Consider the following 12,742-nt stretch of genomic DNA (forward strand, 5'->3'; position numbering starts at 1 on the left):
CATTGTGGAGTTAGGCCTCAGTATATAAATTTGGGTGCGTGGGGAAACACAAACATTCAGTATGTAAAAGGTAGTTTCTTTTTTATCTTTTAAAGAATAATTTGGATAGGTGTGGATTTCATTGACTTACGAGGCAATGGTGTATCTACACAATTTGTGGCAGTTTATATAAACTGCTAAGATAGTTATTAAGAGATAAACTAGTACCTTAAATGATAAAAAGGACCCTTTGTTTTTTTAGTGTTTATTCATTTTTGAGAGAGAGAAAGACAGAGCATGCGTGGGGAAGCAGCAGAGAGAGGGAGACATAGAATCCAAAGCAGGCTCCAGGCTATGAGCTGTCAGCACAGAGCCCAATGTGGGGCTCTAACCCACAAACTGTGAGATCATGACCTGAGCTGAAGTCAGACACTTAACCGACTAAGCCACCCAGGTGCCCCAAGAAGGACCCTTTTTTGGTCACAGATAATCACTGTGAGATTCTGTAGTGTACAGTATGGGGAAGGGCTTTCTCAGTAGGAAAAATGCCTGGGAGTTCTGAGGGAACCTCTCAGCCCTGCATCTTGGCAAGAATCTTGGGTACGGCATAGTGATAGTGGCAATTCCATGAAAATGGATGCATGGAAATTACTGATAAATTCTTAACCATTTATTTGTCACCCTGACCTATAATTTTGGGTCTTCTTGGTTATAATCATCTGGTTCTCTTACTAAGTAGAACAAATCTCCAAATGCCTGTCATTTTGTAATTTTTCACTCTATAAAAAATGGATTTTATATGCCAAGCTAAAGAGTTTATTATCCTGGGTAAAAGGGATGTATAGATAGAGCAGTTGGTGACATTCTGTTATCACTATTGAAAACACTTTGAAAAGTATACGTATCCTACTGATAAGATCTCTTCCTTTATGATGAATTTAAAATATCTGCTAAATAAATAGTGCTAGTAGAGGCTAGAATCTTTCTAAGTGTGCCAATCCTAGGGATAATTATATTGGTGTAATTTTGGAAAATTTTAGATGTTTTAGACATCATTTTAAAAAACTGTCAATCCACCCTCCTTAGAAATGAATTCAACAGAAATTTAAATGGAGAGAGAACACTAGTTTGACTCAAAATGCAACTTCTGACAGTCATTAAAAAATCACGTGATTCTGTGTAGTGAGAAAAAAGTCAAAAGAAGGTGTGATTATGGGATCTCATTCTACAGCAAGGGAAAGTAATTTACAGAAAGCACATGTCTGATTTTTTCCTAGAAGAAATCTTAGTTCCTTGTAGGTTTAGTGACAGTTTTTACTATCTGATGTCTATTAGGTAGCTATTTCTTTCTTCCTTTCTCCAAATAGATTTTGTCCTCAGGAGTAATAGTAATGCCATGTTTTTTCTAGGCTTCTTCCACATTTACTATGCACTTTGATTTTTAGAATCAGTCTTTGAGAGAGCAGGTGTATTCATATATTGCAGATGAGTAAAAACAAGATCAGTTAAGTTAAATGTCTTCCTGGAGTCACCTGGTAAATAAGTGCTTATGCTGAATATAAATCACATGGTTTTGATAAGTACTTCAGTGTCGATTCCACCACAGTCACTAAAGAGTTTAAAAGTTTCCTGTTGGCATGTATTCTTGAGCTAGTGCATACTCGTCTCCTCCACTGTTTAAATCCTTGATTTTCAAATTTTATCCCATAGAACCCTAAAGTTCTTGGTAGTGTGTTAGGAAACACATGGCATGGGATTGGGATCTGAGGGGAAAACTATATAGGAAGGGCTGCCCCTTCAACCAGAACTGCTCTACTTTTATCTCTTTTATGTTGTTTAAGATGACCTCTGAGTTTAGCTATAGGAATAAAGGCAGTCCTTAATCAGCCCTCATGAGTGATCAGATTAAACATTCAAAACACACAGGCTTTTAAAGATGCAGTTTATTTAGAGGTTAGTAGGCAAGAAGGAAGTAGTAGCATCAACTGCTGGTCTCTACTGTCTTAACCTATAATTTTCCATCCTTTATTATGATGGATGTGATGGATGAATATCTCCTGTTATAATATGGCCTGACTACCACTGACCAACTTTAGTAGCTTGCTCAAGGGAAAGCCAAATAGAAGTAGCCAAACTTGTTTTAGAGTTCTGTTTGGCTTTCCCTTGAGCAAGCTACTAAAGTTGATGAATGGTAGTCAGAGACAGATATCATATGATTTCACTTATATGTGAAATCTAAAAAGCAAAACAAATGAATAAACAAACAAAAGGCAGAAACAGACCCATAAATACAGAGAACTAATGACTGACAGAGGGGGAGGGTGTGGGTGTGGGCAAAATGGGTGAAAGAGAGTGGGAGATATAGGCTTCCAGTTGTAGAAAGAATAAGCCACAGGAATAAAAGGTACAGCATAGGGAATATAGTCAATGGTATTGTAATAGTGTTGCATGGTGACAGATGGTAGCTACACTTGAGGTGAGCATAGCATAACATATAGAGTGGTTGAATCACCGCGTTGTATTCTTGAAACTTAAGTAACATTGTGTGTCAACTATACTAAAAAAAATGTCATTGAAATAAAAGCATGTTGTAGTAGTGACAGCAATGATCAGGCTCACTCCCCTTATAGTATTTTCCTCTCTCTTTGGTTGTGGTAAGCAAGGCTCTGTTTCTCACTGGTTCATCTTTCCTATAGCTACTAGGTCAGCAGTGGTGGCTTACTGCTGGAAATCTCACATTGGAAATAAGGACACATTTCTTTTTGGCTCAACTGTTTTGTTTGGTAAAGCAAGGTTTTCTAATACTAAAATGAAGGAAGAAAGTTTCTCCTGACAGATACTGGGTTTTATCCATATCCTTTATTATCATCACACAATATTTTTTGCTTTCCCCTCTTGTACCACGTATCAAATTGACTGTGTCAAATTACCACCTACAATGGTATTAGTATCATAGGATATAAAGCTATAGGAAGGCTAAAGGGAATTTAAAGGGAACTAAAGAGTCCTGTAATCCTGGTTCTACCTGTGCCCCAGTATTGGGAGGTGGTAGGAAGTTGTCCAGTTTTCATGGACAAAGGTGGAAATTCTCAACATCCTATACTGGAAATTGAACCACAGCCAGTATTTATATAACTGCACACATTTCAATTTTTATATAAATAGAAGTCTTCCATTGGTGGCTTGAGGCTTTAGAACATAAATCTGGATTTTCTCATCTCCCTTGGGAGATTCCTGGGATTACACTAAATTTTCAGAATGATCTTTCGAAATATAAATTAGATATATGTATTTCTCTTCTGACTAAAATTGCTCAATGCCATCTCATCACAGTGAGAATTAAACTGAAATCTTTACTACCAACCTATAAGACCCTGTATGATCTGGCTCCTGGGTTTTTCCAGACCATCCCACCTAAATTAACTACAGCCCAACTCTCCAGTTACCCTCTTTTATATTACCTTGTTATGTTGTTTTCATGGCACTTTTCACTATTAAAAGTACCTTTTATATATATATTTGTTTACATATTTACTGTCCATGGCCTCCCTCTACAATGAAAGCTTCTTATATCTTCGAGGTCTAGAATAGAGCCTATTATTCAATAAATAATTGAATGTGAATGAACAAACGAATGAATGAGTCCCTATGTTACCTTAGCCCACAGACACAGGACCCTGAAACTTTAGGAAGCACACATAAAGCACAGAGATTTTAGTAGACTAGATGTATGTTTATTCTCTGATCTTAGAGCTCTGTCCTCTCATAGGTCTTTCTTCCTTAAATATATGTAACGTTTTCATCTCCTAAAAGCTTTTATTCTGATTACATTTATTTGTTTAAAAAAAATTTTTTTTAATGGTTTTATTTATTTTTGAAGGAGAGAGAGAGACAGAGCATGAGCGGGGGGGGGGGGGGGGGGGAGGAGCAGAGAGAGAGGGAGACACAGAATTCGAAGCAGGCTCCAGGCTCTAAGCTGTCAGCACAGAGCCCGATGCAGGGCTCGAACCCATGAACTGTGAGATCATGACCTGAGCCGAAGTCTACGCCTAACTGACTGAGCCACCCAGGCACCCCTATTCTGATTACATTTAAATGGGGATAGTGCTTTCAGTCTTTCCATTTAAACTGTGGGCTATTGAAGTGATTTGTTGTTTTTCTAGGTCATTTGATCATGTTTTTATAAATACTTTTAGTAAAAATACAAATGAGTTACGACACTGTGATGAAAATGCAGTTTAGTAAAACATCTGTAAAACTGAGGGAAAATGTTTTCTTGCTGTTTTTATAACCATATATTGTTATATAGGCCCAAATGTCTGGATGTTCCTATCTAGTTTAATAAAACTATTGTTTTTCTTTAGTCATTATTATCTTTTGCTTGAAAAGTCAGGTCTGGAAAGAAACTATTATTTAACCATAAATGACCAATCCTCATTAACAGTAAGAAGAATAGCTCTTGAAATTTTGATGGAAAGTGCATTGAATAGTATATATTCTAGTAATTACGCTAGTGTTTTAGATTAGCAGACTGCAGATAATGTGGCATGATTATTCTGAGATTAAATCTTGCCATATCCATAGTATGTAAATTAGAAGAGATTTGACTTTTTTTCCTAAGTATTAAAGATGTGGAGTTTTTGAACCAGCATAAACCAGTACTTGGCCATAGTGGGGGGCCAGTAAATATGTATTAAATTAATTAATACATATTTAAATTAATTAATTAAAAAATACTTACATATTTTCAACTTAGTATTCCTCTGAAGGCAATGCTATAAGTGTCCAAGTAAGCCATTCATTAAACATTCTTCAAACATGTCTTGAGCATATGTTGTATAAGACCATAGAATCAAACACCTGAGTCCTACCCTGTGGAACTCTATTTCTTTTCTTCTCTCTTTCCTTCTTTCTTGCTTTTAGCAGATTAGATACTGTAATATCTTAAGATTGTATAATATTGTTAAGCTAGCTTAACAAACTGTGGGAGTCTTATCAGCACTGTTCCCACCCTGATTTCCACTGCAGAGCTCCAATATTGTGTGGGGGAAGAAAATTCTTCTCATCCTGGGGGTACAGAATCAATGCTGACATTCGGTTGCTACTAGAATGACAAGGATAAATAAGATACAGCCTGCCCTAGCAGGACTCAGTCTAGAAGGAGAAACAAATGTGTAAATAAAGATATCACAAGTCAGTCTGATAAATGTGATAATGGAAGTATATAGTATAGTGTACTGCTTAAGAGCCCATACTTTGGAGTCAATAGGCCTGGATTTAAATGATAGTGTATCGCTAGCCATTTGGCCTTGGGCAAGTTACTTGATTTCAGTTTTTCATTTATAAAACAAGACTAATAATAGTATCTCCTATTGAGTTGTTACGATTATTGAATGAACCACTGGCACTCAAAATGCTTATTAGCTCAGTGACTGGTTCATAAGTGCTCAATAAATGTTAGTTATTACTATGTTTACCATTCAGTGATTTTTTTTTTTCCCTTGGAAACATTAAGGAAACAATCAGAGATAAAGAGCCACGTGTCTGGTTTCTGAAAGATGAAGGAAGTAGAGAGGGAGAATATTTTAAACAGAGTATATGGATGTACTAAAGCATAGATGTATAAGGAATTATAAGTAGTTCAGGTGCAGGAAATGAGTAGTTCATTTGTCTTGGAACAGCTGCTAGAGAGGGTGAACTAGAGGTCAGATGATAAAGAACACTATACACCAGTCTAAGGAATTTGAACTTTTCTTCTATGGGCAATAGAGAATTGTTGAAGGGTTTTCACTCTAATAGCAGTGTGGGAAATGGGATGCAAAGAGATTATTTCAGGTAGGAAACTTACATGAGAGAGAAGATACAGTCATAGTACAGATTAGAGGAAAAATTTCACCTCTCCCAGAGCAGTCAGAGGAGAAACAGACAGCAGAGGCTAACTTCCAGAAATTTTTGAAGCTATAAGTGATGAGATATAATGAGGGAGAGGATTAAGATGAATCTCATGGTCTAATTTAGGTATCTAGGGGTGCCTGGGTGGCTCAGTCGGTTGAACGTCTGACTTCGGCTCAGGTCATGATCTCGCAGTCTGTGAGTTGGAGCCCCGTGTCAGGCTCTGTGCTGACAGCTCAGAGCCTGGAGCCTGCTTCAGATTCTGTGTCTCCCTCTCTCTCTGCCCCTCCCCAACTCATTCTGTCTCTTTCTCTTTCTGTCAAAAATAAATAAACATTAAAAAAATTAAAAAAAAATAATTTAGGTATCTAGATGATAATCTAGATGCTGAGATTTTTGGGCAGACTTCTTCCTGTTCAAAATAATATGAAAGAGTCAGTAGATGAAGTAAGAAAACATTTTCTTTGTTATTGATAAAAACACTTCAAGTAGTAAAACATGTGTTAAGGTAAGAGCCAAAGTTGACTTGCTTACTGTGTCTCCTCTATGATTACCCACCTGAAAGAAAGTCTGAAATTGGAGAGCAGATGCACTCTTTCCCAATCACATCTTCAGACTCGTTCAGCAGAGAAGAAAGGAAAAAAGAAATTACATTACCTCTCATCTTGGGTTCCTCTGGACCATTGATAAGTGGTTATTGTCCATGAACCAGATGCAAGAAGCCCTGTAACAGTGCTATGAACAAAATAGGAACAGCAAAAAATAAATAAATAAAGACTGAATTGGGGGTGCTGGGAGAGGTAGGAAAGAGGAAGGAGGCCATGAAATCAGTTTGAGATCTAGTAGTCAGTAGGACGTAAAAGTTACCACTCCAGACTACTTCTTTAAGTCATATCTTTTCTTTTCATCTGTAATAAGGATGTTGGCCAAGCTAGAGGTGCTGGATAGGTATTACAAGTTAAGAAATCTGTGCAGCATAACAAGAATCTTTTTAGTGAATAGAACTGTTCATCAGAGGCTTTAAGAAGACCAGAGGCCATTTGTCAGTGATGCTGAGGAGAGGATTTCCTAATGAGCCAGAGGTTGGACTGGGACCTCTCAGATCCCTTCTAACTCTAAAAGTTCATTAAAGAAGATGCTCAACAAATAATTAGTGATTTGCTAACATACCAATAATATTTTATAACATATAAAAATTTATAACTGTAGTTATACTTCATTTTAAATTAATGGAATAACTGCATGGATGTTATTTGAAGAACATACTCTTCAGATAAAAGTGAGATTAAAACTTTATCTTAGCTAAAATTTTATGAGAAAATAGAGTGTATTGTTGATACCAGTTTCACTTTAATTATTTCTGGATTTGAATTTGGTTTTCTTTTATATTTCAGTATAAACCATGTAGAAATGAATGTTATGATGCATTTTATATATGGAGGAACTTTGGACTTTCCAGAGAAAACTAATGTTGGGTATGTATTATTTTTAAATCATTTTAAGTATAAAAGTATTAATACTTTGTGGTGTCTGCTTTGTTGAGCTTTGTTTTAAAGTGTCAATACAGTAGAAGCTTCACTTTCATTATTTTGCCATATCATGTGTATTTGGGGAGTATCTAAAAACAGGAGGTCGCATTATTTAGAAGAAAAGATGATCTAGCAACTCACAGTAATAAGATTAAGAAAAGTCTTTATTTGACTCAGATTTTGTTAGAAAGACCTTATATTTGTTTTGGAAAATAAACGACAGGTTTTTATAAAGTAAAATTGAATATCAAATTTTGAACAATTTACTATTTTGTTTTCAAATTTTAGGACTACTCTTTTAAACAGCAAGAGAAAAGTAAAAAGAAAAACCTTAAAATTACTTTATAGACATCCTAAAAAACAACAATGGTTCTTAAGTGCTGTTTAGTGAAATTCCATGTAAGCACTGAAACTGTAGTAGAGAGTGAAATCTACCTTGCTCTTCCAATTTTTTGGATGTGTTCTTCTTCTATTGCTGTTTTCATACCAAACAAATGAAAGCTGCTTTTTAATTTAAATATTCATTGGTTTTTTAAATTACAAACTGAGTAAATGATTTTGGGGGGAAAATGTCATGAGTCACAGGGATTGAGTATTGAAATTTATCCCCCTGGAAACCTATAGGAAATTTTATCATGCCCTCAAGGCTTGTAGGTTTCCTAAGTACCTAAAGTGAGTGTGGTACTTGGAAATTCTTGCCAAATGAAAGAAGCAGTGGAAACTCGCTGAGGCATTGGATACTGTTTTCAGTCTTAGAGTCATTTGTAGGTATTTTCAGTATGATAAACATCAATTAATTGCCCTCCTCCCAAGTTTTTATTATACAGATTTCTTGCAAAGAGTTTTATAACTTTTACAGCCTTTGAAGCAGCTTCCTGGACTTTGCTGAATATGTCACTGACAATATGAGGGGAATTTGAAACATCTCCAATTTACTTCATGTTATTCTCCACTACCCAAGTCATCTGACAGTACTTTCAAACTTTGACCTGTGTCCTTTTTATTATCCATAAAGGATATCTACTATGTAGGACAGAAAGTTAGAGTTAAAATAATTCAGATTATTATTATTTTTTTAAACAGGCTATCTATTATTAAGACATTACTGTGTATTAGTCCTTAGTTTTTAAATTGGAAAATTAACAGTCTATCTGTTTTTATTTTAGTCAGATACTCAATATGGCTGATATGTATGGACTAGAAGGATTAAAAGAAGTAGCAATCTATATTTTAAGAAGAGATTACTGTAATTTCTTTCAGAAGGTAATTATTGAGTCTCAGAAATCTTTTACCCAGTGCTTAAAGTCACCCATTATTATCTACTAGATTTTTAACTCTGATAGTGAATAGGGCTTTGAATCTTAAAAAATATTCAGTCAATTTAACTAATGGGAACTCTAGTTGAGAAATAGCTCATATGATATGCTTACAAAAAAACAGAAATTAATTCAGATCATTTAAGTAAAATAAAATTGACATGGAGTTTATTGAAAGGATATAGGAGTATCCTTTATAATTCAAAGGTGGAGTGTGCAGCTGGGACTGAGTCAGGGTGGGTGGCTCAGTCAGTTAAGCGTCCAACTCTTAATCTTGGTTCAGGTCATGATCTTGTAGTTTGTGAGATCAAGCCCCACATTGGGCTCTGCACTGACATTGCAGAGCCTGCCTGGGATACTCTCTCTCTCTGTGTGTCTCTCTGTCCCTCCCTCCCCTGCTTGTGTCCATGCGTTCTCTCTCTCACTCAAAATAAATAGAGAAAAAAACCCACATTTATCACAAGTGTTTCATTTGTTCTTTTCCCTGAAAGTACGCTCTTCCTTCCTGTCACTTCTCTTTATAGCATCCACTTGAGATGGAATATATTTCTCTTCTCATCAAGTGGAGTATGAATACTAACTTTTAACTTTAGTTAATATAAACATAAATTTATTGTCTAAAGAAAGATCTCCTACTACACATTTGTACAGATGCCATTTTGTACATTATTCTTAGATTATCTAATGTTTTAACTTACTCTGTGACTATAGGTTATTTTTTATGTACTTAATCATTTTCTAAATTCTCTACAGTGATCATATATTATTACTTTTATAATCAACAAAAAAGCAAATCTTAAAATAGTTGTTTTACATTGATATTCTCTTCTTATTGGGTACTTGAGGCAGCAGTATATATTGTATGCATTTTAATTAGGTAATTTTAATAATTTTAATAACATGTAAATTTATATTTTTGTGTTGGGTAGGACTTTCCTACCTCTGTATAAGTTGCAGCTGAAGAAGCACCCCATGTACTAAAAGAGAGCCATGAACAGTTGCCTATAGCACCACCTCCACTACCACCCAGAGTTTACTGAGAAACATTAAACTCCTCAGCTACCTTTAATCAATCATTTATTCCAGCCTCTAGAAGTAAGGAAATTAAAAGAAGGAGGGTGGTCTGTGGTATCCTGAACTTTGTAGAAAGTGAATAATTCTGATGAAAGATTTTCCTTCTCTTTCGTCTGCTTCCCTCATCTTCCCAGCCAAGTGGAAGTTAGGAGGGAGATCCAAGCATATCTGAATAAAAATTAAAGATAGAGGGTATCTGCAATGAGGAGATATGTCTTATCCTTCAGATGGACATATGCCACATCTGTAAAACCAGCCCACTTTGGAGCTTCCATTAAAGAATAAAAGAAAATGGTAAGAGATTTCTTGGGAGAGCCTGAATTTCTTGGAATATGCCTCAGAAGCCAGTAAGAGTACCCTCATATGTGGAGATTTCTAAAGGGAGAAGCCAGTACTAGTTTGGCCATTAGGGACAATAGCTGTTGTCATGTGTAGAAAAAAGTAGGGGTGCCTGTCTGGCTCAGTTGGTAGAGTGTGCAACTCCTGATTTTGGTGTTGTGAGTTCAAGCCCCGCATTGGGTGTAGAGATTACTTAAAAGTAAAATCTTAAAAAGAAGAAAAGAAAAAAGTATGGGGAGTCCACTCCACACCCGTTACACCTGGTTCGTGGGGAGGGAAGAGGACCTTAGTGGTTCTTTGAAGATTAGAGGTTGCTGGTACAGGGCCAAATGATGCTGTGTCCCACCTAGGGATCACTGCGCATCATGAACCACTAGAAGAATCTTTATCCACTGAGGGGCTAGGGTTACATGTAGTCTGCTCCTCAAGAGTCATTGGCAAACGCCATCAACATCTTTTTTTTTTAATTTTTTTTTAATGTTTATTTATTTTTGAGAGAGAGAAACAGAGCATGAGCGGGGGAGGAGCAGAGAGAGAGGGAGGCACAGAATCCGAAACAGGCTCCAGGCTCTGAGCTGTCAGCACAGAGCCTGACGTAGGGCTCGAACTCACAAACTGTGAGATCATGACCTGAGCCGAAGCCAGACGCTTAACCAAATGAGCCACCCAGGTGCCCCAAAGGCCATCAACATCTTAATTAGAGCAAACTCAGTGACATCAACCTATTTCCATGCTGTGTCTGGTTATTTATATGGCCATTCATAGCCCTCTTTCACAGGAGTTAGACCTAGAAAATGGAGGAGCAAGAGGAGACCACACCATGCTCTACTCCTGATTCCATATTTCCCCAACTATAAATGTAATCAGTGATGGGGGAGAGAAAGATGTAAAGCCAGATATAAGATAGGTGTCTAAATAGTACTGTGCTGATTTCAGTTCCAAAAAATAACCAGAAAATACTGGAATTTGCCTATAATGTCATGAAGGGATGGAAAAAAGGAGAATTTGACACAGCATAGTTGGCAGCATTATCTGGGAAAAAAGTTTTATGTTAGTATCTCCTCTGAACTGAGACTCCTCAATAAATGAATTACATCTAACATTTTATTTATTTTTTATTTTTAAAAAATGTTTTATTTTCATTTTTTATTTTTTTATTTTCCTTTTTTGAAAATATGATTTATTGTCAAATTGGCTTGCATACAACACCCAGTGCTTATCCCAAGTGCCTTCCTCAATGCCCATCACCTATTTTCCCTCTCCCCCACCCACCCCCATCCACCTTCAGTTTGTTCTCTGTATTTAAGAGTCTCTTGTGGTTTGCCTCCCTCCCTCTCTGTAACTATATCTTTTTCCCTTTCCCTTCCTCCTTGGTCTTCTGTTAAGTTTCTCAAGATCCACATATGAATGAAAACATATGTGGTTTATATATACAATGGAATATCACTTGGCAATGAGAAAGAATGAAATCATGCCATTTGCAGCAACATGGATGGAACTGGAAGGTATTATGCTGAGTGAAATAAGTCAGAGAAGGACTGGTATCATACATTTTCATACATTGTGGGGAATAAGCTTGGAAATTCCCTGGGCTTGCACCAATGGGTTAACAAAGCATAAAGAATTACAAAGCCATAGGATGCTCACACCCAAGTTTGGGTAAACAAGATTAGGTGAATAAAGGTAGAGAAGGGGGGCTAAGGCCCCCAGAATAAAGTAGGGGGAAAAGGCCCCCAGAATAGAGGGGGGGCAAATGTCCCCAATATAAAGGTATATGAGGTAAGCAAGATTAGGTATTCAGGGTGAAAGCACCCCCCCAATTTAGTACTATAGCAGAAAGCTGCTTTCACAGGAAGGAAGGACCAACGTAGGTAAACAGGTAAATAGGGCTATAGACCTCTGTGCTGCAGTGAAGCTGTCGAGAGCAGAGCTGATTAACAAAAGAAAGGTGTCTTGTTAACCCTGAAGTTACTTGCTGTATCTGTCTTATCCCCTAGGCTGGCTAAGATAAACAGACATGGTGCTTCCTGTCTGCCATTAACAATCATCTGACCATCCGCCTGGGGCCAGGATTTTGTTTTGTATTAATCCAAACCCCTAACCCCAAATATCTTCAAGACCCCCTTTCCTTCGCGTCCATAAGTTAGTGTTCATAGTTTCATTGCCTCTTTGTGTGCATCCATCACCATGTTTGTAAGCCTTCTGATCCTAATACAAATGGTGCAAGGACCCTCATTCAGGGCTCTTGTCTTTTCTTGGACATTAGCCATCTCTCGCTTTTAATCCTGCGTCCGCTCTCTTTAGACTTAGAGAACTTTAGACTTAGAGTCTATACAATACATCTAACATTTTAAAAATAATCTCTTTTATGGATAGTCTTTGGACCATTGCCTCTAGTTTTTAGTATGTTTATAAGTATACATAGGTTGTATGCAGCTTCTTGCATTTTACTTACAATAATTCACTTGATTTTTAAAACACAGAAGGCATATTTGTTAACATTAAAACAACAGAAAATGAAATTTTAAATAGATTATCAATATGATACTTTGTTGAAAACTTTTTTCACTTTACTTGTTTTAATATATTTTATTGTGGTAACAGATATTTGAG

The 12,742-nt window shown here is 36.5% G+C and overlaps 1 protein-coding gene across 3 annotated transcripts in view; it reads left to right on the plus strand.

The window, feature by feature from the left end:
* BTBD8 (BTB domain containing 8) overlaps window positions 1–12,742 on the plus strand; it is a 118,418-nt gene that overhangs the window by 63,171 nt on the left and 42,505 nt on the right. For all 3 annotated transcript variants that reach the window (XM_086717538.1, XM_086717536.1, XM_086717537.1), the window contains exons 6-7: window positions 7,266–7,346; window positions 8,567–8,663. In XM_086717538.1, the coding sequence (XP_086573664.1) occupies window positions 7,266–7,346; window positions 8,567–8,663 (178 nt within the window). The remainder of the gene's footprint in view (window positions 1–7,265; window positions 7,347–8,566; window positions 8,664–12,742) is intronic.

Source organism: Puma concolor, chromosome C1, assembly GCF_028749965.1.
Source record: "Puma concolor isolate L17-30 chromosome C1, mPumCon1.1.hap2, whole genome shotgun sequence".
In the NCBI taxonomy this organism is placed as follows: domain Eukaryota; kingdom Metazoa; phylum Chordata; class Mammalia; order Carnivora; family Felidae; genus Puma; species Puma concolor.